Raw genomic sequence first — 27,084 nt, forward strand, 5'->3', positions numbered from 1 at the left:
CCAGGCACACTAAGCACTGCTTTTCCTAATCATAGTGTAGGTGCTTTGAGCCTGAGCTATAGTCAAGCAAGTTTACTGTGCTTGCTAGAAATTCAGAATGAAGGTAGAGGCACTGCAAGCATTACTGCATGCAGATGGCTGGAGAGACTGTCTTCTACAGGTACTGTACAGCCTACAGAAAACTACACTTAGCAAGTCTGAACTTACATTTTCAGCCACCAACACGAAATTTCCACACAAAGCAGGAAATCCAAGCAATAAGCTCCTGCGATGCACTTTCCACCTTGAATTTCACCAGCATAACAAATTCTTTTGTGTCTTAAGACACAAGCTGAAGGTAAGTGCATGCTCCTAAACAAGCATATTTCCCTCATGTATTTCAGAAGAACTACACACTCATCTTAAGACACTCAATATCAGAAATTGCTGTGGAAAGTGACCCCGCAGTCCCCTTGCACCTTCTCATTCCTCATTGGGATCTGACCATCCACAGCCTGTGGCACCCACACAGTGCTCTGCCACATCAGGGAAAGTGGAATTCTTGCTTAAACACCCAGAGCTGACACCATGAGCACACTGGCAGCTGCAAAACCCAGAGTTGGTGCTGACTTTTACAGTATTTGTCTCTGGGGGTATGTGTGCACCCTCTTGCAGATACATCAAGAATGATGAAGGCAGTATACGAAATAGTCAGTGGAGACTGTTTTGGACAGTGCACAATTCTTGTGGAGACAAAAAAGAGAGAGCAGTGAATTAATGTTTTCATAGAAGTGTCTGTCATCACCCCAAGAACTCTATCCTGTTTCATATGATTCAATATTAAAACAACTTTGCATGCCCACATATAACTAAAATGTCTAATGTAAAGTAAAGTGTGCTAGTTTGAAGCTAGCTGGAATACTTTGGTAAAAAGAATTAGACTGCAGTGAAAAGGAAACAATGATGTCTACTTCACTCACAGGCTTGCTGAGATGTATAAAAACAAGAACATAAATATAGATAACACAGTTACTCTCTGCCTCTGGCTGCATGCACCTCTCTCCCTAACCTGCTTTCTGTGTGACTAATCCTTCTGCTTTCTAACTCCCCTGGCTGATTCTCCAAACTCACCTTGAATGCAAGGCAATGTCTGGGATAAGGTAGAGGGGTGGAAAGGAGGTGGAAGAGTGGTTGGGAGCTCCTCCTGGGGAGTCTGAATTCTGGGGGGGCTGTTGTGTTTCTGTGTCACTTTTTTTAACTTGTACTATCCTGTCTACAGCTGTATATATTGTAAATACCTGCTTGTACATTGTGCTAAGCTGCAAATATAAAGCTTCATTCTAATTTCCAGCTCAGCTAAGTCTACTCTGGGTGATTTTCTTAAGTGGCAGGGAGGTGGGGCAGGTAACACTCAAATCATCACACTTCTGTAATGAAGAGCTAGTCAAGTCAGTCAATGGAATAAAGAACACAGTTCAGCTCATCTCTCAGTAGACATTGAGGTTACATCTGATTATGCCACTGTAATTAAACAAACTTGCCATCTCTGGGTAATAATTGTGTCCAGTCTTACAGAGCCAAAACAGTTTCAGGGCAACAGCAGCCCTGTAAAAAGCTGCTCTTCACCATACAAAATAGGTTTTCTAATGACTGAATATTTGCTGTTTTCAATTTAACCAACCTAAGTTATGGAAAAAGCAGATTTCATCTACTAATTCATGAACAAATTCTTATATCTGAATTGCTGCCCTGTGACTTTCTATAGGACAATCATTCCTTTCATCCTGCTCAAACACTGACAATCACTTCCTGACCTCTTGTGGAGTATCACCACTGCCAATCCATCCCATGTTGTTGTCTTTCTTCTGTACTAGAAATCCTGAGTAAGTAATTTCACACTTGGGTACAGAAAGATCTCTAAAAAGATATATATTTGGAGGTATTTCCAGACTTTCACTGATTTAATTAAATTGAAATAATTAAAATTCACTATACATCTTAACTGAGGACCTTCTTTATATCATTCAGAGCCTCCACTGCTGACACTTTTCCTCCAGAAAGCAATCTGAGGTTGGAATGTAACTTCATCTGGTGAAGACCAGGAAGAGTTTCAAAAATCACATTTTTAATTGGCAATTTTGAGCATCAGAAAAAAATACAAAAGGTGACATGTGACTAGAAGCTGTTCATTACTGCCACACAGACAAAATTCATTCCTCTAAATGGATTAAGTTTTGTGTCCATACAGTACCTATCCAAGTCATCCTTCTATATTTCACAGTCAAAAAGTGCCAGGTGGGAACAGGCAGCACTTCAGATTCTTCTGTCCTCAGTTGCAGTTCAGTTTAACATACCTCTCTATTAAGAGTGATGAAGTATGCAAATAACAGGCAAATTTTATCTTCATCTGCGTTTCCCACTCTTTACTTCCTATAACCAGACAGCATTTGGGCCTGGACTGGTAACAAAAGCACTCATTCAGCATCTATCTGTTAATTCCCTGGTGACTAGAAATGGAATATATTTACTGTGTAAGTTGTGCAATGTTCTACAGCTTCTGGGATTCTTAGAAGCACAAATTGTTACAGTAAGATCTAATTCCAAACTACATTAACTCTGCAAAGATTTAATGGCAAATCCTTGCCCATTTTACAGATAACAGCAGCCTCTTCATAAGTTCACTGGCCGAGAGATTTGCTTTGCCCAGTGTCTGGCATTAATTTGGTACATTCCCTACAGAAGAAAGCAGTGAACTCAGACACACATGCCAGCCATGAAAAAAAAATCTCACATTTTTCAACCATGACTCTCGGCAGGAAAGGGATGCTAGAAACTGCCTACCCCTCTGAAATTGCAAAAGCAGTCTGTAGGGGACAACTAATGGGGAAAATCTTCCTGTGGTTTCACAGTCAGAGGGAGCTCAAGCCAAAGACTACAATGCTGCTCATTTTGATGCCTTCATTCAGATGAAAAAAGCCCTGCAGGCTTCCTATTTTTTGGATGCATCCTCAACTGAAATAACCAAACACCACATTATGTGTGACAAACACTGGCTATGGCCATTCTGATGATAGATATTGACATGTGGGGGGAGTTGAGCTGAGAGGTGAAGGTGGATAGCAGGCTGGAGCACACGAGAAGCTGTGAGGCAAGTAACTCATGCTGAAGAGAAGGCTAAGGGAGGGAATCTCCTTGAAGCCTTCAGCTAGCCAAAGGAAGATAGGGTCTGTAGAGAAGACCTAGTCAATTTCTAAAAGGTGCCCTGTCAAAGAATGAGAAATAACAGTATCACAGTATCACCAAGGTTGGAAGAGACCTCATAGATCATCAAGTCCAACCCTTTACCACAGAGCTCAAGGCTAGACCACGGCACCAAGTGCCACCTCCAATCCTGCCTTGAACAGCTCCAGGGACGGCGACTCCACCACCTCCCCGGGCAGCCCATTCCAGTGTCCAATGACTCTCTCAGTGAAGAACTTTCTCCTCACCTCCAGCCTAAATCTCCCCTGGCGCAGCTTGAGGCTGTGTCCTCTCGTTCTGGTGCTGGCCACCTGAGAGAAGAGAGCAACCTCCTCCTGGCCACAACCTCCCCTCAGGTAGTTGTAGACAGCAATAAGGTCACCCCTGAGCCTCCTCTTCTCCAGGCTAAACAATCCCAGCTCCCTCAGCCTCTCCTCGTAGGGCTGTGCTCAAGGCCTCTCACCAGCCTCGTATCCCTTCTCTGGACATGCTCAAGCATCTCAATGTCCCTCCTAAACTGGGGGGCCCAGAACTGAACACAGTACTCAAGGTGTGGTCTAACCAGTGCATAGTACAGGGGCAGAATGACCTCCCTGCTCCTGCTGACCACACCATTCCTGATGCAGGCCAGGATGCCATTGGCTCTCTTGGCCACCTGGGCACACTGCTGGCTCATGTTCAGGCGGGTATCAATCAGCACCCCCAGATCCACTCTGACCCCAGCCTGTATCCTCTGTAACCTCTGCATGGGGTTGTTGTGGCCAAAGTGCAGCACCCTGCACTTGGAGCTATTGAACCCCATCCCATTGGACTCTGCCCATCTGTCCAGGCGGTCAAGGTCCTGCTGCAGAGCCCTTCTGCCCTCCAACCCAGCCACACAACAGTGACTGGCTGCTATAAGGAGAATTTTCAGTTGGATGTAAGGAAAAATAATTTTATAAAGAGAATAGCTAACTGCTGGCACAGACCATCAAGAGACTGCAGACCCTCATTCTCAAATACTTTCATAGCTCAGCTGGATAGGGCCTAAGAAAACTAAGCCAACTCAAAGTAAACCTTATTTCAAGCAGCAGTTTAGACTTGACCACCTCCAGATGTCCTTTCTAACTTGTTTTTTCTGTGGTTCTGTGGATGTACATTGCTATCTCTAACATTACTCATAGGTCATCTATGAAAAATAAAATGAAAAAGTGAGTATTAAAGAGAAATTCAATCCAGACATTAATATGTGAATTGAAGAAATGTGAAATCAATAGAATAAAGAGTAAGTACTGTTTACAGTTTTTTGCAGGCAACTGCAACTACTGTTCTGTTCTATTCTTAGCAGCTCTGTATTTTATTTTTTAGTTATTAATGTTGTTGCATTTTAACACAGGCAGACAAGATTAGCATACAACTAGCCACCTGAAACATAGTTCAGAAAGGAAAACAAAGGAGCAGCTCTATGCTCAATGTGCTTGATTCCAAAGCAATCAAATTGGTGGGGTTTTTTTTCCATTTCTACCTGAACTGCAATTTATTTCTTGCATTTAAGGCCCAGTATGAAGCTCCACATTTCTCCAAGAAAACAAAGACTTAAGTAACAATATTTTTTATAAAAGCCATTAAAAACCATTGTAAGACAATTCTCTTAAGCATACTAACTATTGCTTTTTAGCTATCTGTTATATCAAATCTCGCCCATTAAACTCAATGAAGTCTCTTTATGCACCTAACAAGTAGGTCAAAACAAAACCTGCATCATCTAAACACATGATCTCGTATCAATCTCACTTTAATATTACAACTTTCATTTCTAATTAATTTAACATGTCCAGAGAAGGGCAACAAAGCTGGTCAGGGGCCTGGAGTACAAATCCTATGAGGAGAGGTTGAGGGAGCTGGGCCTGTTTAGCCTGGAGAAGAGGAGGCTCAGGGGTGATCTTATTACTGTCTACAACTACCTGAAGGGACATTGTAGCCAGGTGGGGGGTGGCCTCTTCTGCCAGGCAACCAGCAATAAAACAAGGGGACACAGTCTCAAGTTGTGCCAGGGTAGGTATAGGCTGGATGTTAGGAAGAAGTTCTTCACAGAGAGAGTGATTTCCCATTGGAATGGGCTGCCCAGGGAGGTGGTGGAGGCACCATCCTTGGGGGTCTTCAAGAAAAGCCTGGATGAGGCACTTAGTGCCATGGTCTAGTTGATTGGATAGGGCTGGGTGCTAGGTTGGACTGGCTGATCTTGGAGGTCTCTTCCAACCTGGTTGATTCTATGATTCTAACAAGAAGACAGACTGAAAATAAAATAGAATAATACTATCAGTAGCTACAGACACACTAACATATTTAGGTCTTGAAATTATATTTTAAAACACTAATTTCTGCTGCGTAAGCTTTAGTTTAGAACTGAATCTGCCTCTAGTCTGAACAGATGAGAGGACGCTAATGCAGCATCACTCAGTCTAGGAGAGAGCATCCATTCCCAGCCTCAGCAGAGAACCTTCCTAGGCTAAGGCACTCTCTCTGAGCAGCAGTAGGTGTTTTGAGACAGTTGCTGTCACTGCAGGATATGATTCCCCTGACAGAACTGATCCCCAAAGAAATTATGCAAAGAATTTGAACCAGGTTTTATACAGTATTCAGCATCACCAGCTCTTGACAAGCTGAAAAGTTCTATCTCTCACAGGATACATAAAGCCAAGTAACAACCAATCACACAAACTCCCTATGTGGTTAAATTTCATCAGGATCCAAAAGATCCATGAAGCATACGTAAGAAGTCAGAGCCTGATGGCACATATGACATGAGTCAGTGCTTGCTCTGACACTATGTCACTGTTGGGCAGCTGCTGGAAAGATTTTCACACTAAATTTCTTTCCAGTCCTTGTGTAGCCCTTGTTGCACTACCTTCAGAAAACTTAACATTTTAACTGAATGCAAAAGAGATAAGGTTCTTCTCACAAATGCTCTTCAGTTTTGGGTTTATTGCTTCCTTTCTGGAACAGTGAAGCTGAACGTGATTCCTTGTCCATTTTTTCTGGAACCAGAAACTAATTTCACTCTTCAATTCTTTTAAATTATTTTCTTAAAAAGCTAACACCCTACCTAGGTGATTGAATAGCTACAAGAGATAAAAAAGCCCCAAACCTCTCGTTCTCTCTCTCTGTCCAATACTTGCATCATAACACCTTCCCATAAAAGACATAATGCACCAATTCGGTACCTCACACTAAATGTTTCTGCGTTGTTTTATACTTGTTCAAACAACCATTTCTGGCAGGCAGTATCATTAAACCAGTCCAAAAAACCCACAAAAATAATCCACTCACATTCTTCAGACCTATAACCTATCACCACACACACAACCACTGCACAACCTAGGGATAGGAGCAGGATGGTCACAGGATAGTCTTATAGAATAGTGATAGGATAGTCAGGGAAAGCTTTAGGCAATAGTCTTCTGTCCTAAGCAGGATCACCAAGGGCAGACTGTCAGAGGCAACAGAACAGGGAGATCCATGCAATCAGTTTCAGAGTTCTGAATATTTGGGTTTTTTTTATGTGTATCCTTTCCCTGCTTCTGATTTCCATGCTATGCTTCCTTCACGCTCTTCCTCATCCAGTTCATACCAGACCCCTGTCACAACCCTAAACATCTATGAAATCAGATGTTTTAAACAGAACTGATCTTTTCCATAATTTATTTTCATCTCTGCTCCTTTTCTATGTACTCTGCTTCATAAAATCTTCTTTATTGTTTTTGAGACACTGACACATCACTACTGTTCTTTTCCTTAGAATCATAGAATTGACCAGGTTGGAAGAGACCTACCTCCAAGATCATCCAGTCCAACCTAGCACCCAGCCCTAGCCAGTCAACAAGACCATGGCACTAAGTGCTTCAGCCAGGCTTTTCTTGAAGACCTCCAGGGACAGTGACTCCACCACCTCCCTGGGCAGCCCATTCCAATGCCAATCACTCTCTCTGGCAAGAACTTCCTCCTAACATCCAGCCTATACCTACCCTGGCACAACTTGAGACTGTGTCCCCTTCTTCTGTTGCTGGTTGCCTGGGAGAAGATGCCAACCCCCACCTGGCTACAACCTCCCTTCAGGCAGTTGTAGACAGCAATGGGGTCACCCCTGAGCCTCCTCTTCTCTAGGCTAAATAGCCCCAGTTCCCTCAGCCTCTCCTCATAGGGTTTGTGCTCCAGGCTTTTCACCAGCTTTGTCGCCCTTCTCTGGACACGTTCCAGCACCTCAACATCTCTCTTGAATTGAGGGGCCCAGAACTTAATACTTGATTCCTTTATCAATTCTTGGTTTCTTAATTTTCAAAACAAGCATAATCCATCTCCCTTTCACCCACCAAATAAGCTCAAAGGTACCCATAATTTACTGGAAAAGAACATAATTGAATCTTTGAAATACCCTGCCTAATCTATAATCCATTATGCAAAGTATCCTACCCTTTCTTTCAAGCTGCAGGAACTAGGTGTAAACATTCCTCAGTAATATCACTCTCTCTCCTTATTCCTGGCCTTGAATACTCTGCTACACCCAGTCCTTCTACAACTAAGCTTCAGAAGACTGTCTAGTTCTAATCACAAGTCTTTGTTTTATACAAGGGAACTAAATAAATCCCAGAATAAAATTCAGCCTCCAGATAATCGGATAAATTGTGATTTAATTGTCACAGCCACTAAATACTGATCTTGTAATGGGTAACTTAATCACAGACATGTTTAATACATATGGTCATCTTTCTCCCTTTTTCAGGAAATACCACTACAATGGCAAGAATGAAGCAATCCTCCAACACTTACACTTTAAGTATTTCACAAAGAATCACAGAAACATTCAGGTTGGAAAAGATCTTCAGGATCACCGAGTCCAACCCAGAACCCTACTCTACAAGGTTCACCCTAAACCATATCCCCAAGCACCACATCCAAATGACTTTGAAACACATCCAGGGTTGGTGACTCAACCACCTCCCTGAGCAGCTCATTCCAAGACCTGACCACACTTTCCATGAAAAATATATTTCCTGATGTCTAAACTTACCCAGTCACAACTTGAGGCCACTCCCTCTTGTTCTACCACTAACTACCTGTGAGAAGAGACCAGCACCAAAAGCTCCACAACATCCTTTCAGGTAGCTGTAGACAGTGATGAGGTCTCCCTTCAGCCTCCTCTTAAAACTAAACAGCCCCAGCTCCTTCAGTTGCTCCTCATAAAATTTATTCTGCAGGCCAGAATAAATTCACCAGGTTCATTGCCTTCCTGCACACTTGCTATACAGATATACAGAGACAGCTATAAAGAGATTTTGATTAGTTTAAGATACAGAAAACTCAAGAATTTGTGAAAAGGAAAGCAAACATATTTATCAACAGTTTTACACAGAAAAAAAATCTCAGTCCATCTATAATCAAATTTTATTGCAACAAAATAAACCATTTTCACTCAAAGCAAAAAAGGCTGAGAAAGTTGATAAGCCAAAGCATTCCAGTTATGTAAACACAAATTCTACTACCAAATCCCCAAAGATTCAAGACTGAATCCTCAGTAAAACTGTTCAACCTAGGCCCTGTACATTCCCTCTTGTCTGCAGAACTTATGATATGTATTAATCTGAAGGGTGGATTTACAAACCTGAAGTGTAGCGTGAAGTAGTCTGCAGAAAAGTAAGGTTTCTCCAAGTAAAACCATGATCATAACATATGTCTGTTACATTGCCATGCTTTCCTTGCCTGTCCTTGTCTTTCTCTGTGCAGAAAAAGTCTTCCACAATGCTTTCAGCAACAAGCTTTTATTCCATCACTTTGAGATACATTTTTTAAGCTTGCTCTCAAGAGAGATACAGAACAGCACTACTTTGCAACAAATGCAATAAACAATTTAATTTTCCTTAACAGATCCCTCATGACTGTAAATAAAAGGATGACTACTATTACCCAAGGAAAAATGCCAGCCAAATGGTGACTGTACATCAATTTTTACAGTAAAAGACTTAAACAAAACAAATAAATACAGGAGCAAAGTTCTCATTACAGAACACTACCTTCTGAAATCTGCTGAGCAATTCTATCACTTCAAAAAACAATCTTCTCAGGTTCCAGCAAAGCAGCTTCCTACCTGTTTCACCAGGAAAAGGAATTACTCATATCCACAAACCCCACAATCCATTGTCCCATTCTGATGGCCTTAATTTAACAATGAATCATAAACTCAGATAGGGTTAGAAGGGACCACAAGGATCATTTAGTTCCAGCCCCCCTGCCATGGGCAGGGACACCCTATCCTAGAGCAGGCTGCCCACAGCCTCATCCAGCCTGGCCTTAAACGCCTCCAGGGATGGGGCCTCAACCACCTCCCTGGGCAACCCATTCCAGGCTCTCACCAGTTTCATGCTGAAAAACTTCCTTCTCATGTCCAGTCTGAATCTTCTCACCTCCAGCTTTGCTCCATTCCCCCTAGTCCTGTCAATCCCTGATAGACTAAGAAGTCCTTCCCCTGCTTCTTTGTAGGCCCCCTTCAGGAAGCTCACAAGAAGGTCACCTCAGAGCCTCCTCATCTCCAGACTGAACAGCCCCAACTCCTTCAGTCTGTCCTCACAGCAGAGCTGCTCCAGCCCTCTGATCATCCTCGTGGCCCTTCTCTGGACATACTCCAGCATCTCCACATCCCTCTTATAATAGGGGCTCCAGAACTGGAGGCAGTACTCCAGGTGGGGTCTCAGCAGAGCAGAGTAGAGGGGGAGAATCACCTCCCTCCACCTGCTGGCCACAATTCTCCTGATGCAGCCCAGGATCTGGTTGGCCTTCTGGGCTGCAAGTGCACACTGCTGGCTCATGTTGAGATTCTCATCCATCAACACCCCAAGTCCCTTTCCTCAAAACCTACCTGCCTTCAAGCAGATCATCACTCCCACCCAGTTTGGTGTTGCCTCCAAACTTCCTGATGGTGCACTCAATCCCCTGATGCAGATCACTGATAAAGATGTTAATCAGGACTAGCCCCAGTACTGAGTTCTGGGGAACACCGTAAGTGACCAATCTGCCAATTAGATTTAACTCTATTCACCACCACTCTTTGGGCCTGGCTGCCCAGACAGTTTTGTTTACCCAGGGAAGCATCCACCCATTCAGGCCATGAGAAGCCAGCTTCTCCAGGAAAATGCTGTGGCAGGCAATGTCAAAAGCTTTACTAAAGTCTAGATGGGTGACATCCACAGCTACGTGCATTACTGTAGACGCACTTCAGCTGGGCTAACATTCCCAACCCTTTTCTGTGGGTGAACACTCTCACTCCTACCTGTCTGTTCTCAGATATTTCCATGGCTTCTAGCCCATCAATAACCCTTGCATTTTTGATGTGACATCTATCTCCAGCCCCTACCTCCACTTAGACAGTAGAATGAGAGTCTTCACTAGCACATCTTCTTACAAACATTGGTATGATTCCTCTAGGCATAGCTCTAGCAGGACCAGTTATATTCCCTTCTACCTTCCAATCCAGTTCAAAACTCTTTCAGTGAGCCCTGCTAATTCTTGTCCCAGGGTCCTTCTCCCACTCTGAATCAGAGGTATCCCATTTGTTGCTAGCAGATTTGGTGCTGTGTATACCAACCCCTGACTGAAAAACCTGAAGCCCTGCCCATAACACCAGGCTCAGAGCTACAGTCATCAGATCCAGTCACCTACACTTGGGTGTCCCCATGCAAATCATCCTGCTCGAATTCACACCTTTTATATTCTGGTGATGCAAGCCTTTGTATCATCTCAAAAGAAACCCAGGTAAACCAATACACTTGTGTCTACAGATGGCCCAAGCAGATTTAGATGATGTCACATTGCCTGTTAAATGTCTGTGTCTGATGAGTCCAGCCTGGCTTTAAAGACAACAGATGACTGCCATTGGGTTTCCTTCATTTTTTTAAAAGGGTAATATGAATCTGGCAGAAGAATTTTTGACAATGAGGCTTTTATCTCAAAACCACAGGCCCAAAAAGCTCATCCACATCACTTTCAAAATCCAAAAAAATGACATTTTACAATGATAATCCACTTAGTTTTCTGAGGTTTTTTTATATCTCCTGGAATTGGTTAGCTGCTGCCTAATGTGATTCCAAAGCCTGTCTCTTGGTATACAAATATCACCCTACTTTCTACTGCAAAGCTGTGATGCCTAAGTTCAAAAGCAGCTTGAATAGACATGTCCAAATAACAGACTAAAATAGCAGAAGCCTTATTTTCCATACCTGAAACTAGTGTTGGAAAGTAGCATTTTCTCTTCTCTAGTCTAATCAGTCTGCTGCACTCGATAGGGGAAAAAACAACACAACACAGTACAAACCAACCAATCAAAATACCCCCAGCATACCCATCTGTATATAACCCAGCATATTTATACATAACAGAGAAGAAAAATTATCATTCTCATTTAAACTCTATTTCATCCTCCTTTGCCCCAAAGCTTACACTGAAATACCATTCCCACATTTGATTTTGGCTTTTTATACCTTAGAGGAGAAAGCCAACCAGACTTCTGCTGCAAAGTATTCATTAAGTTTATCTGCTATTACATAAGCATGGCATTATGCAAAGCTATTACCTGCACATGATAATGCTGCAGACATACTTAAGGCTTTGCGTTTACACCCTTCTGAGAAGGGCATTTAAAGAGGTTTGACTACATTTTAGGCACAGTCTGAAGTTACTTTTCAATTCAGTAACAAAAATCTCACATTCATTATTAAAAACAGACCTACTCATCTCTGAAATATAAAAGAGGCTCTTGACTGTAGTTCTTATAAAATAATATTACTTGTTCTGTGAAAGACACATTCACCCCATTGTATCACCTGAGCTCCTGTATTCAAAGCAGTGCAGTTCTCTTCTTTGGCCTGAACACCAGCCCCATGGTTTGCCAGATAGCATGGTCTGGTACAGGGAACCCACAGACAGACAGAAGCTAAAGCACAGAGGGAAAGAAGCAGCTGCAGATTCTCCCATCCCCAAAAGAGCCCTGTATAAGGAACGGTCCACTGAGGGGTGAATATACATTTTCTCCACCTCCTAATCAACACATTATTGCCTTGAAAGAAAAACCTTCAATTTAAAGATTAAAACAAAACTGATTATCTGATACAGTGTCTTATATTCACTTGCATACTGCACTTCTGTTGCTCTACAGTTCCATGAAACACGGTAATACTACTGCCAATATGACTTTCAGAAGTTCATCCTGATGATCTTGACTTACAAGTGTTGAAATTGTCATTCAAAGTCACTTTAGAATCACAAGACTGACAGTACTGAGCTCTTCACTTGCTGTTTGCTAACTAAATATTTAGGGATCACTGAGTACCCCTGCTGCAAACTCCTCCTGTTAGCACACGGCAATGAGTATCACCTGGCTGTCAAGACACAATTTGCAGCAGATACCTTATACCGACCAGCAGGGATCCTGTTTCTACAAGCAACTCAAGAAGGGAGCAAAGAATTGAATAGCACAAGCAACAGACTGCAGCACTTTTTAATCCTGTTACAAGTATCACTCAGACTTTAGCATGCGTTAGCATTAATCAGCCCTTTCATGGCTGTAACCTTACGTTGGCTGCAGCAGCTTTAGCACCAAATGAACAACTTGACTGGACTATAGCAACACAACAAAGTTGGTCATTATCTGCCATCAAATCAGTTTAGATTTATCTCACAGCTCACTCATCATCATATGTATTGTTCTTATTTTAATGAAAACACCTCAAAATAGCTTTATAACACTGGTTGATGGAATGTTCAGCTGGCTCTTACTATTACACAAGTAATTATCTACACAAGGCATTAGTTTATTTGGGATTCTGTATTTCAATTATAGATAGCCTACTCTTCCTCTGAGTTATTACAGACACAAGTCAGTAAAATCAATGGTCTTAAAGTCTATTTATCTAGCCAAAGCTAGATATATTTATATATTTACCTATAGCCAAAGCAAAAATATGCCAAATTACTTTCATACTTCTGACTTTCTTATTACACAGGGACAGCTAATCAGCCCCAAAGCAATGAGAGACATTAACCAAAACTCCTATTTTCACAATAACCACCTAAAAGAGAAATATCCTCTCTCAAGAAGATGAAGTAAATCCTACTGGGAATCTGCTGAATCACTGAACCTCTCTGAATCACGTTCCCCATAGAAAACAGGACTTTAGATTCCTCCATTTAATTAGTCTCATTAATTTTAATAATTACTGAAGACTTAAAGTCATATTTCAAGTGATGACAAATACTAAACTACAAGAAAAGAGAGGGGGAAAAATCAATATATAAAAATCTTTTTGTGACAACAGGATGAAAAAAGAAAATCAGTGCTATTTTCCCTGTAGTCAATTATTTTGTTCAAAGTAAAGAGAAAAACATCTGTTTCCATACTGCACATGGCATTATGAGCTGCTAATTATTTTCTGTCTACATCAGCCACTCCCCTCTCAATAAAAACAAAAATCAATTAAGTACCTTTGAAAATAAATCCTCCTGACTGCTACGGCTAAGATATAGTACTGTTTTATACTCTGCCTCATAAATCATCTGTTCCTCTACTCAAACTGTTGATCATTAAATATTCCTAGCAGGAAAAAACATTTTACACAAATCATTGGTAATGGAGAAACCACACCAAGGGCATTTTTCCTCTCGTCAGGTTGTGCTTAAGGTGGTTTAACCAGGCAAAAAACCTCTGAATTTCATTTGCTGTGCCTGTTCACAACAGTCAATAATCTGGCTGGTCTCAGATGAGTACAGTGTGCATTAGAATAAAGAATGTTTGGAGTCAAGGAAAAGGAAAAATGAGGCCTCAGAACTGTTTAAGGCTAACTTACTGCATAAAATAAATCAGCCATAATCAATTGATAATAAAATGAAGACCTTAAGTCTTCTGTTTATAATGTAACATCCAGATAGCCTCACAGAATAAGTGTTACTTGCAAGACACTCCAGAATAAAATCTAAAAATCAAGTCTCTGACCTCAAGACCAAGATTAAAGAAATCAATTTTCAGTGCCTCCAGTGAGAGAGGGCAGACTAAGGAGGCAGTCTAATTCATCATTGGGGTTTCTTTTCTTTATCAGAACTACTCAACCACATGGATGTAAGAACAACAGTAATTAGACGCAAGGTAACAGGTTATCACAAATGAGCAAGTGATGATGTGAATATTCTTAATCCATTGTAATGTGAATTGGAATGCATTAACTTTTGTCTCAGCAAAAGGATTTTAAATGTGGTTCCCCTCCCGTTTGCAAGAGGTCACAAACACACAGAGATCTGTCACAGTTCAGCCTATGATGGTAACTCAGGGAGCTGTAATAACTAGTTACCAGTTCAATTAATCGGTATTAACTATTGCAACTGGAAATATGTGTCTCTTGCTGCACTCATCTGTTTCATTTCATGCTTAAACAACTTTATTTCATACTGATTATTCAAATCCATAAATATATTTTTCATTCTCTTCTGTGGGTGTCATAGAATCAACCAGGTTGGAAGAGATCTTCAAGATCATCCAGTCCAATCTATCCCGACTTCAGAAGGCTTTTGATACTGTCTCCCACAATATCCTCATAGAGAAGCTCAGGAGATCACAGTATCACCAAGGTTGGAAGAGACCTCATAGATCATCAAGTCCAACCCTTTACCACAGAGCTCAAGGCTAGACCATGGCACCAAGTGCCACCTCCAATCCTGCCTTGAACAGCTCCAGGGATGGCGACTCCACCACCTCCCCGGGCAGCCCATTCCAGTGTCCAATGACTCTCTCAGTGAAGAACTTTCTCCGCAGTTGGTCTGTGAGGTGGATCAAAAACTGTCTCGACAACAGAGTTCAGAGGTGGTCATCAGTGGCACAGAGTCAAGTTGGAGGCCTGTAGCCAGTGGTGTTCCCCAGGGATCTAATGTGCCAGAAAATAACTACTATAAATCCTAACACTAATTCAATTAACTAGCACTTCCATACTCTCCTCAAGATTCTTATTTGGCATTTCCTGGATACAAATACACACTCACATGCTATGCAGTACCTGTATCTAATACAACTGGGATATGAGTCACACCTATTACACATGCAGTAAGTGCACCCTGTCCCAGACACACTAAGAGCAAGATTTATCAAATTCACTGAGTATGTTTTTTTGCCCAAGGGCTGCAGGCATCAAACCACCCCAGACAAATGGCTCTTTTACTATGACAGAACATCCAGATGACAAAAGATGTCACTTGGATGGAAGCAAAACACCTGCATTGATCAGTTCAGAGTTAGAGAAACAGCCAAGAACAGTTTGAGAAATGGAGATCCCACACATCCTGTGTGGGAAAACACATTTTAGTAACTTAACAGAAGTTAAAAGTTTTTGCTCTTCCGCTCTTCTGGTTTGTTTCAGTTCTGAAAGCCACAGAAAATGGAAAGTTATTTGAACACTTTCCTGTATTAAGTCAATGACAGTCACTTCAGCTTTGTTGAGTGCTGGTTTAAGGTTATTGTGGTTTGGGTTTTTTTGGAGCTTGGGAGTGGTGTTTGTTGGTTTTTTTTTAGTTTTAAGCACAGAGCAATGCTTAAGTATGCAATTACATTAGTAACAAATAAAGTGTACATACTAATTTCACAACAGTTTGAAGACATCACAAGCTACCTTTCCCCAAAACAGCTCCTTGGCTCTTTTTCCAAAACATTCCACATCAAACAAAAGTGCTAACCAACTTTCAAACTTTGCTGGCATGAGACACAATTGGAAAGCCCTTAGTATCAGTAATAAATAAAAGGTTAAGACAGGTCCACATTTAATAACTGGATTTTTAAGGGTGAGGTCTCTTTAACTGGCATACTTCAGGAAACAATAAAGAATCAAGATTCACTGTCAGAAAGCCATTAATAAAAAAAATATTCTGGTATTTCTATCTCTTTTTAATCATCTCTATCAAGTCACATTTATAGGACAAGTTTGAGGCAAGAATAATACATTTCTGATAAAGCACTTTGTCCTCTGTGATCCCAAAAGGAAAAGGAGGGTGCTGAATATGTTCCTATTTTTACATATTCATCACCTAAAACTGAGCTGCTGAATCATTCTAATTATGGTATCATCATATTCTGAGCTGAGTACTATATCATTATATAGCATCTTATTACACTAATTATTACACTATTGTCTCAATCTGTCTGGAACTAAAGGCATTCTCACAACTTGGGAGGGGGCTAAGTGTCCCAGTAGCAACCAATATTCACCAAACTCCCCTTTGATGGGGTTGTTGTACCCTCAATTTCTGCAATACTTGACAAGATAAATTAACCCTTTTTCATATCAATGTGGCAGATTACTGCTTCAACTGAAAAAACAGCTAAGTAACAACAGAAATAAAGCTGCCTTAATCCCACCACTTAGCACAGATTCAGGTATTTTGAAGAGTTAGTAAAAAGGACTTACCACACCAATTCCTTCAAAAGCAAATATTGCAGTCCCAAAAAACAGTGGGTATTTCTTCCAGCCAGCCACAAAAGGCAGTTTTTGAGGATCTACCATATCCTGAAACAAAAAAAACAGTGTCATGCAAAGTACATTGGCTGTTCCTACAATTTCCATTGATGTGTCATGCTACAGGAAAGAAATCTCAGCATGCGTCAGTAGTGGTGTATACATTGTTATCTACAATCCCTGGTCTTCCTCCCAAACTTAGTCCTTTATACACACATCTATAGCCACCTTCCCACACACACATACACATTTGCAGGTGAGTATATTCTAGGTTCAGATTACTGGCACTAGACATTTTCCAAGTATCACACTGGTGTATATGAGAGAGCATCAATGAAAACAAAAGGCAAAGCTCACACCTCAAGCTTAATCTTTTGCAAACTTAGGCTATTCTTACTGCACTGCATGTTCTGAACTGCTTTCATGTTGCACAGACACACATCATGGACAGTTTAAGAAAATCTTTTTAACACAAGCTGAGCTCCTGCAGAACAACTAACTGCTCTCTATCCTCCCCAACCTCTTTACGTAACTTCTTCTGCCTCCTCTCCCAGTCAATACCTTCTGATGGCTCTTCTGCCTTCCTCTTTCCCTCCCATCCTCCACTCCCCACTCATTTCATAACACTCATGTGAAACAATAGTGGCTCTCACCACTTACCTACACCATGCATGTACCAGTGTCACTTAACACTTTTTAAAAACCATCAGAAAAAAAAATAGAGCTTTCTAGATGTGATTTTTTTTTAGCTTTCAGTTTGATTTGTTCCATTATGAAACACCTCCCATTATGAAAAGCAGCAGCAACACAGAAAATACAGCAACTATTCAACTTCACAGTACATGGAAGTATTAGCAAAGGCTAAATCTTTAACATTTTCCTGATTGTACTGGAGAGTAACTAGAAATGAATATTGCTGTTCTAACACTCAAGAGCTGTAATTGAAGGCTCAACATCCAAATGGAGACCAGTAACAAGTGGTGCCCCTCAGGGGTCGGTACTGTGACCAATTCTGTTTAGCATCTTTGTCAGCAATATGGACAGTGGTACTGAGTGCACTCCCAGCAATTATGTGGATGACACCAAGCTGTGTGGTCCAGCTGACACAGTGGAGGGAAGGGATGCCATCCAGAGGAACTTGGACAGGCCTGAGAGGTGGGCCCAAGCCAACCTCATGAAGTTCAGCAAGGCAAAGCAAGGTCCTACACCCAGGTCAAGGCAATTGGAAAAGAGAAGGCTCTGGAGAGACCTTATAACATCCTTCCAGTACCTGAAGGGAGCCTACAAGAAAGCTGGAGAGAAACATTTTACAAGGGCATGTAGCGATTGGCTGAGGATGGTAGATTTAGCCTGGATGTAAGGAGGAAATTCTTGACAGTGAGGATGATAGGACACTGGAACAGGTTACCCAGGAAGGTCATGAATGCCTCCTTCATGGAAGTACTCAAGGCCAGGTTGGATGAGGTCTTGAGCAAACTGGGGTAGTGGAAGGTGTCCCTGCCCATGGCAGGGGGGCTGGCACTAGGTGATCTTTAACGTCCCTTCCAATCTAAACCATTCTATGAATTTATGAATCTATGAACTGTTCTTCTGCTGCACCAGAAAGATTGACTCCAGATTAAAACCTTGCAGGTTCTATCTGCAACTCATAAAAATTCCTATATTACAGTATCACAGTATCATCAGGGTTGGAACAGACCTCACAGATCATCAAGTCCAACCCTTTACCACAGAGCTCAAGGCTAGACCATGGCACCAAGTGCCACCTCCAACCTTGCCTCCAGGTTGTTACAATACATATGTTTATTATCTTAATTGCAGCAATATTACTCTTTCTTTCAAAAATAGTGTAGAAGTTTGGTTTAAAGCATGTCTCAAGTATTAAGGCATCTCTTTAAATTAAAATGCCTCAATAAAACACAAGGCAAGTCTGCCTTTCAGAAACTGTCAGTCAGTATATATCTATCAGAGACCAACTGCCACGTGCAACAAATACAACCTGCCACACTGAAAACACAGATATTTTTGCTTATACTTACTCTAGCAATATACTGGTAAATGATCACCAGGCTGACAGCCATGGACACATTGGCAAGCAATGAAAGCAAGGACAGGCTCTTGAGGTCACGAATAAAGACCAGGAGGATCAGCAAGGGCAGGAAACACAGCATGTATATTCGTAAATCAGTACTCCTCCTCTCAGAAGAACTGCTGGTGGCACTGACATTTATGGAAGCAGTCTTGTTTTCCAAGAATCCTTCATGGACCTGTAGAATACAGAAATAAAAAAGTCTGTTAAACAGGAGCAGTACTGAATATCTGTATACAGATGGGCACATGGCTGTTTATATAGAGAGGGATTTGTCCCTCTGCTTTACCAGTTGCATCAGACATTTCAGAGCTCCAGTGCTCTGTGCAGAGGAGAAGATAAGGCACATTTGGCATGTGTTGTGTTCTTAAGATCAATGATGAAATCAAGACCTGAAAGATCTGAAAGCATTTTTATCCCTCCACTGACTAAAGAGGAAATCCAAGTGAGCAATTTGTCCCTTTCTGAAAGGAATATGATCTAATTTGGTAAAATGAATGCAAGAGACATGGATCTAGGCATAAATATAAGAGTTAGAAAGGACAGTAAGGGTGTTAGCTGACCAACTGCCAGTGCACCTGGGTTCAGTGTCTAACAACCACACACCTTTGCCATGCATATCATAGCAGCATACATACAAAATAATGTTATTGCACAAACCCATCTCACTTTTAATTCAAATTATTTTTCACTCTCTTATTAATCATTAACTTAAGTTTAAAAAACATGAGCTTTGAGAAAGCCAAAAGTCCTGGAGACATTAAATTGATAAAAGCTGATGCCTATGGATAAAGAGTAGAACACAGTATGAAAAAGCATTAGGCTTTTTGCACATAACATTACAACAGTTGCCTGTAGAATCACAGAATCAATGAATCATTAAGGTTGGAAAAGATGTTCAAGATCATCAAGTCTAACCATTAACCTAACACTGCCATGTACACCACTAAACCATGTCCCTATGAACAACATCAACATGTTTTTTTAACACTTCCAGGGACAGTAACTCTACTCTGGGCAACCTGCTCCAATGCTTAAGCACTCAAGAAAAGACTGGATGAGGCACTTGGTGCCATGGTCTAGTTGACTGCACAGGGCTGGGTGCTAGCTTGAACTGGATGATCTTGGAGGTCTCTTCCAACCTGGTTGATTCTATGATTCTTTCTGCGAAAATGTTTTCCCTAATATCCATTCTAAACTTCCCCTGCTGCAACTTGAGACCACGTCCTCTTGTCCTGTTACTTGTTACCTCAGAAAAGATCCCTCTTTAGAGCCTTCCTACCTTAAAACAGATCAACAATTCCACCCAACTTGGTGTCAACTGCAGACTTACTGAGGGCACACCCAATGTCCTTTTGCAGATCACTGATAAAGATATTAAAGAGAGCTGGCCCCAGTACTGAGCCCTGGGGAGAACCACTGCTGAACAGTTTGCAAGTGAATTTAATTCTGTTCACTAGCACTCTCTGGGCTCAGCCTTTCAGACATTTGTTTATCCAGCAAAGTGTAGACCCATCCAAGCCATGAGCAGCCAGCTTCTGCAGGATGCTGCTGTGGGAGACAGTGTCAAATGCTTTACTAAAGTGCAGGCAGAAAACACCAACACCCTTTCTCTCATCCACTAGGCAGGTCACCTTGTCATACAAGGATGTAGGGTTGGCCAAGCAGGATATGCATTTAATGAACCCATGCTGGCTGTGCATCGTCACACTCAATATTATCTGCTCCATAACCTTCTCTGGCTCTGAGGTTGGGCTCACAGGCCTGCAGTTCCCCAGATCCTCCTCTGCTGACCCTTCTTGCAGGCAGATGTCACATTTGCTAACTTCCAGTCAACTGGGACCTCTTCAGTTAGCCAATACTGAATAAAAGGCACTTGACAAGCTCTTCTGCCAGCTCCCTCAATATCCTCAAGTGGATCTCTGTTGGTCCCACAGTCTTCTGAGCATCTAGGTAGAGTAGCAGGTCACTGACAGACTCCTCTTTGCTTATGGAAACTTTATTCTCTTCCTCATCTCTGTCTTCCTGATCAGGGGCCTGAATGCCCTGAGGATAACTAGTCCAACTACTAAAGACTTGTGAAAAGAACGCATTAAGTACCTCAGCCTTTTCATCATCTTGTGTGACAAAGTTTCCTTCCAAATCCAATAAAGGATGGATGGAGAATCTCCATGGCCCTCCTTTCATTGCTGATGTATTTGTAAAAACATAGAATTATAAGGTTGGAAATGACCTTTAAGATCATTGAGTCCAACCATAACCCAATTACATCCTTGGTTATCTTTTACAGCAGTGGCCAGAATAAGTTCTAGCTGAGCTTTGGCCTTTCTAATTTTCTCCCTGCATAACCTAACAATATCCTTACAAACTTACTGAGTGTGGTGCAGTTCAGAAGACTGAGTTTGGCACTACTAGCAATTCACTTTTCTTCTTTTGGAAAAATGTTAATGTGACCATAACTGCCAAAATTTGGTTTGTGTACTTCTGTGCTATGTGCACACCACGATCAAGAGACAGTGGTTACTCTGCTTGCTGCAAAATGCTTATGGTTCAAATCCATTTGTTTTAAATCTCATCATGCCTTTTCCCTAAGAGTGTATCTTTCCCTTCCACGAAAGCAAATCAGCACTTGACTCTGCTTAACCTGCTCATGCTGCAGAAATTTTCACGACTCAAAAAAGATATCAAGGCAGTGAAAAAAAGTTCCACATAGCACAAAGTCTTAAACAAAAATGGTAAATCAATACGTAACAAAACAACTGAAGGCAGTACTCTGACTCCCAGGTACTGCCAGACAACCATCTCCTACAGCCACAGTCTTAAAATTAATACAGAACCAAATACAGAAGAAGACTGACAGGAAACATACAACAGTAGCAATTCTTAAGTATTACTCTTATCCTTATCGCACTGCTCACAGGCATGGTCCCATGACTGCTCAATTTATGGGCGATTCTTTCAATGGCATTTGTTCTTTAAAATGCCAGCTATTACCTATGCAAGTGAAATAAGATCATAGATCTTGTCTCAAAAATCCAAACATGGGAAGCTGTACAATAAAAGGGGCAATCATTATCATTACAGTGCAAGATTTTATATAGCTGTGATACTTCTACGCAAACATCACAACTACCTGGGCTTAATGGCATCTATTTTATTTTATAGGCCACAGTAACTCAGGGCTATTAATTTTTTTTATTTTCAGGAATAGGAAGGAAAGAAAACCATAGAATCACAGCATGCATCAGGTTAGAAGTGACCCTTGAAGGTCTTCTTGTCGAACTCCCAAAAAAGAAGACAAGCAGGCAATCAAGGGATTGGCAGCAGCACGAGACTTTCATGAGGCAGAGGGAGACAGCAGCTAATAATGTAAAACCAAGTCTATGTATCACAGTATCACCAAGGTTGGAAGAGACCTCACAGATCATCAAGGCCAACCCTTTACCACAGAGCTCAAGGCTAGACCATGGCACCAAGTGCCACCTCCAATCCTGCCTTGAACAGCTCCAGGGACAGCGACTCCACCACCTCCCCGGGCAGCCCATTCCAGTGTCCAATGACTCTCTCAGTGAAGAACTTTCTCCTCACCTCCAGCCTAAATCTCCCCTGGCGCAGCCTGAGGCTGTGTCCTCTCGTTCTGGTGCTGGCCACCTGAGAGAAGAGAGCAACCTCCTCCTGGCCACAACCACCCCTCAGGTAGTTGTAGGCAGCAATAAGGTCACCCCTGAGCCTCCTCTTCTCCAGGCTAAACAATCCCAGCTCCCTCAGCCTCTCCTCGTAGGGCTGTGCTCAAGGCCTCTCACCAGCCTCCTCGCCCTTCTCTGGACACACTCAAGCATCTCAATGTCCCTCCTAAACTGGGGGGCCCAGAACTGAACACAGTACTCAAGGTGTGGTCTAACCAGTGCAGAGTACAGGGGCAGAATGACCTCCCTGCTCCTGCTGACCACACCATTCCTGATGCAGGCCAGGATGCCATTAGCTCTCTTGGCCACCTGGGCACACTGCTGGCTCACGTTCAGGCGGGTATCAATCAGCACCCCCAGATCCCTCTCTGTCTGGCTGCTCTCCAGCCACTCCGACCCCAGCCTGTATCTCTGCATGGGGTTGTTGTGGCCAAAGTGCAGCACCCTGCACTTGGAGCTATTGAACCCCATCCCATTGGACTCTGCCCATCTGTCCAGGTGGTCAAGGTCCCTGCTGCAGAGCCCTTCTGCCCTCCAACCCAGCCACATCTGCCCCCAGCTTAGTGTCATCTGCAAACTTGCTGATGACTGACTCGATGCCCTCATCTAGATGATCTATGAAGATGTTAAAGAGGATGGGGCCCAGCACAGATCCCTGAGGGACACCACTAGTGACTGGCTGCCAGCTGGATGTGGCACCATTCACCACCACTCTCTGGGTCCGGCCCTCCAGCCAGTTCCTAACCCAGCACAGAGTGTTGCCATCCAAGCCATGGGCTGACAGCTTAGCCAGCAGTTTGCTGTGGGGGACAGTGCCAAAGGCCTTGCTGAAGTCCAGATAGACCACATCCACAGGCCTCCCCACATCCACCAAGCGGGTCACCTGATCATAGAAGATCAGGTTGCAGAGGCAGGATCTGCCCTTCCTAAATCCATGTTGGCTGGACCTGAGCCCTTTGCCATCCCTCAGGTGTGCAGTTATTGCCCCCAAGATAACCTGCTCCATCAGTTTCCCTGGCACTGAGGTCAGGCTGACGGGTCTGTAGTTCCCAGGTTCCTCCATCCGACCCTTCTTGTGGATGGGAATGAATGTAAAACAATTCATTCCAACTAGCAAAGTTCACAAGTATAGGAGGAGTAAAATTTTGCATCATTCACAAACTCAGGAAGAGGGAATTAACATAAAACTTTTTTCTCTGTAACAAAAAGCTCCAGACAATTTTTTTTTTCATTATGAAAAAAGGAAAGACAAAAAGTACAATTCCACAGCCACATGTTTGCCAGAAATCTCACATTAAATGACAACACAGGGCACCAGTTGTTACAGAAGCACTGCTTCCACCTTGCAAGGTTCTGAAGTCTGCCACAAGAAGCTCCTAGCCAAGCTGGCAGCTCATGGTTTGGACAGATTCACTCTGTCCTGGATCAAGAACTGGCTGGATGGCAGAGCTCAGAGAGTGGTGGTGAATGGTGCCACATCCAGGTGGCAGGCAGTCACTAGTGGTGTTCCCCAGGGATCAGTGCTGGGCCCAGTCCTGTTCAATATCTTTAGTGATGATCTGGACGAGGGCATTGAGTCCATCATCAGTAAGTCTGCAGATGACACCAAGCTAGGAGCAGGTGTTGATCTGTTGGAAGGTACCTGAAGGGGCATTGTAGCCAGGTGGGGGGTGGCCTCTTCTCCCAGGTAACCAGCAATAGAACAAGGGGACACAGTCTCAAGTTGTGACAGGGTAGGTATAGGCTGGATATTAGGAGGAAGTTCTTCACAGAGAGAGTGATTGGCATTGGAATGGGCTGCCCAGGGAGGTGGTGGAGGCACCGTCCCTGGGGGTCTTCAAGAAAAGACTGGATGAGGCACTTAGTGCCATGGTCTAGTTGATTGGTTAGGGCTGGGTGCTAGGTTGGACTGGATGATCTTGGAGGTCTCTTCCAACCTGGTTGATTCTATGATTCTATGAAGCATCACTTACAAGACATCTAACATTTGTTAGTTTTCATTAAGACAACGTTCTGAGAAACCTGTGAAGAGATGAATATTTAGAACTGAATTCCAGTGAATTAATAAAGCTATAACAACTCCACTTTGCCAAGCTACATTGAACACTTAATCAAATTACTTCCCTAATGCCACGTGAAGTAAAAGCTCTCTGTGGACATTTCCTGCTTTCCCACCACACTTAAAACAGAAACACAGAACAAACACTTCCAACAACCTCTCACCTTAACAACAGCCTCGTGTGTTTACTTGCTTGCATGCATTTGCAGGTAGCCAGAGCTGCTTTGCACACAAGGGCACATAAGAGGGATTTCTAAGAATTACAGTGTGATTTGAGCATGTGAGTCCCACTGAAAACATCAGGTACAACAAATATTTAAGCTAAAGTGCCTTCAATTTCTATAAATGTCTTTAAGCCTAATGAATTATTTTTAAAACAATAAATTATATCCAAGAAAAAAATAACTGCAAGGAGGATACAGCTGAGTATCTAAACCACATTTTTAAAATACCACAGTATAAACCAGCCTCAAATCATTTCAAGCATTTAAATACTTCATTTTTCTCTTAAGACATTCTATCTCTAGACACAAAGCCTTATAAAATGTTCCTAAAATCAGAAATATTTGATTTTTTTTCCTATTAACACACCAAATTCCATCTAGACATTCAATCAGCATTTACTAGTGAACATGACTGCAAAATGTTGCAAACGATATCCTACACAGTTCAGTTCAAGATTAAGCTTACTATGATCAGTTACCATGATGATGGGCTTAAACCACATCCATGTGGTGTTTACAGGTTGAAGTTGATGATCTCTAAGGTTTTTTCCAACCTGATTGATTCTGTGTAACAGTGGTCACAAAAAAGAACCTTTTATTTTCACAGAAATGTGAGGAATGCTACAGCTGCACATGAACTGTCCACAACCATCATCAGATGAGTTAATACCAATGCAGAACTAGCAAAACACAGTCAACTCAAATCAGACTGTGACTCCCTGACTTGAGCTTCCCATCACTCACTCACACATTTTCAGATATAAGTTTGTGGTGATAGGCCTGATAGGGCAAACATGGGCTTATCCATGCCCAGACATGTTCCCCTGCCCCCCCGCTCTTATGTGTTGGGGAAAGCAACTGTGTGAGGGAAGGGCAAAAGCCCTGGCCTCACTTAATATGGTGAAGCCTGGCAAAGTGCCATTCTGATTATCCAATGCCCCATTAGTCTCAGGCTGGATATCGATAAAAGGGATAAGCAGGTAGCACAGGGTGCTGCTGCTGCTGCCTCTTTTGCATCCTGAATTTGCCTGGAGAGCTTACCAGGAACAGGCTCTAAATGCCTGCATGCAATTGATTGGCCTGCACAGCCAGCATGACATTGTGCTGAGACTGCACATTGCAAGACATCCTGCCTGCACCTCTAAGTCTCCTGCCAAGAGAAGAAGTCCCAGAGACACACAGATCATCCAGAGAAGCCAGAAGCCAAGGTCAGAGATTGTCTGCCTCCTTTCCCCAGAAGCCTGGAAAGAATCCAGTCTCAGCGGCCGACAAGACAGAGCTCCCTGAAAGCATTTGGGTACTGTCTGGGACTGTGGCTAGCCTCACAAGTGGAGTAATAATAATTTTGTGAGTAAATATTTAAAAGCCTCTTCCAGTATAATATCTGCATTTGCCACTTTGAGCAATAAGTGATCTAGTGTTGCTTGTTCCCTGCATGTATAAATTTCCAACCTGTGCGTTTTTGAACCTGTGAATAAGTTTTCTGGTGAGTTTTAATAAAGAGTTTTCATAGTTTTTAACAATCATGGCCTGGCTATTAAAATTAATACAGATTGTTAATTTTGTATAATCCATCACAGAGTTATATTTCCATATAGTATGCTTTAAAATGGTATGAGCATGCTACCGCTTCTCTCTGTACTCTTCACTGCTTCAGCACTCACCAGAAGGAAACAAAGGCCAACGAGAGTCTCAAAAACATCATGATTTTCAAGAACCTGAGATAGATCCTGTCCCTTAAAACACAGCTTAAAGAAGGGGCATCAAAGATATTCTAGCTGGAATGTCAAAAAAGAAAAGACATTCTGAATTTGCTCAGTACAGATACTTGGAGCAAATTAGATTTAGAATCATAGCTGTCTTAGCCCTAACTATGAAAAATCACCTACTTCATGCACATTTTTAATCCAAAATTTGCAGCTCTAGGTCTGCAATAAAGGATTGTTTAGCCTGGAGAAGAGGAGGCTCAGGGGTGACCTTATTGCTGTCTACAACTACCTGAAGGGTGGTTGTGGACAGGGGGAGGTTGCTCTCTTCTCTCAGGTGGCCAGCACCAGAACGAGAGGACACAGCCTCAGGCTGCGCCAGGGGAGATTTAGGCTGGAGGTGAGGAGAAAGTTCTTCCCTGAGAGAGTCATTGGACACTGGAATGGGCTGCCCGGGGAGGTGGTGGAGTCGCCGTCCCTGGGGCAGTTCAAGGCAAGGTTGGACGTGGCACTTGGTGCCATGGTCTAGCCTTGGGCTCTGTGGTAAAGGGTTGGACTTGATGATCTGTGAGGTCTCTTCCAACCTT

General features: G+C 42.5%; 1 protein-coding gene across 5 annotated transcripts in view; it reads right to left on the bottom strand.

Annotated features, from left to right (window-relative positions):
* The window catches only part of SLC36A4 (solute carrier family 36 member 4), a 132,548-nt gene that overhangs the window by 66,837 nt on the left and 38,627 nt on the right, over nucleotides 1–27,084 (bottom strand). For all 5 annotated transcript variants that reach the window (XM_064169973.1, XM_064169982.1, XM_064170012.1 and 2 more), the window contains 2 exons: nucleotides 18,773–19,000; nucleotides 16,686–16,784 (listed from right to left, as the gene is read on the bottom strand). In XM_064169973.1, the coding sequence (XP_064026043.1) occupies nucleotides 16,686–16,784; nucleotides 18,773–19,000 (327 nt within the window). The remainder of the gene's footprint in view (nucleotides 1–16,685; nucleotides 16,785–18,772; nucleotides 19,001–27,084) is intronic.

Source organism: Pogoniulus pusillus, chromosome 3 (assembly GCF_015220805.1).
Source record: "Pogoniulus pusillus isolate bPogPus1 chromosome 3, bPogPus1.pri, whole genome shotgun sequence".
In the NCBI taxonomy this organism is placed as follows: domain Eukaryota; kingdom Metazoa; phylum Chordata; class Aves; order Piciformes; family Lybiidae; genus Pogoniulus; species Pogoniulus pusillus.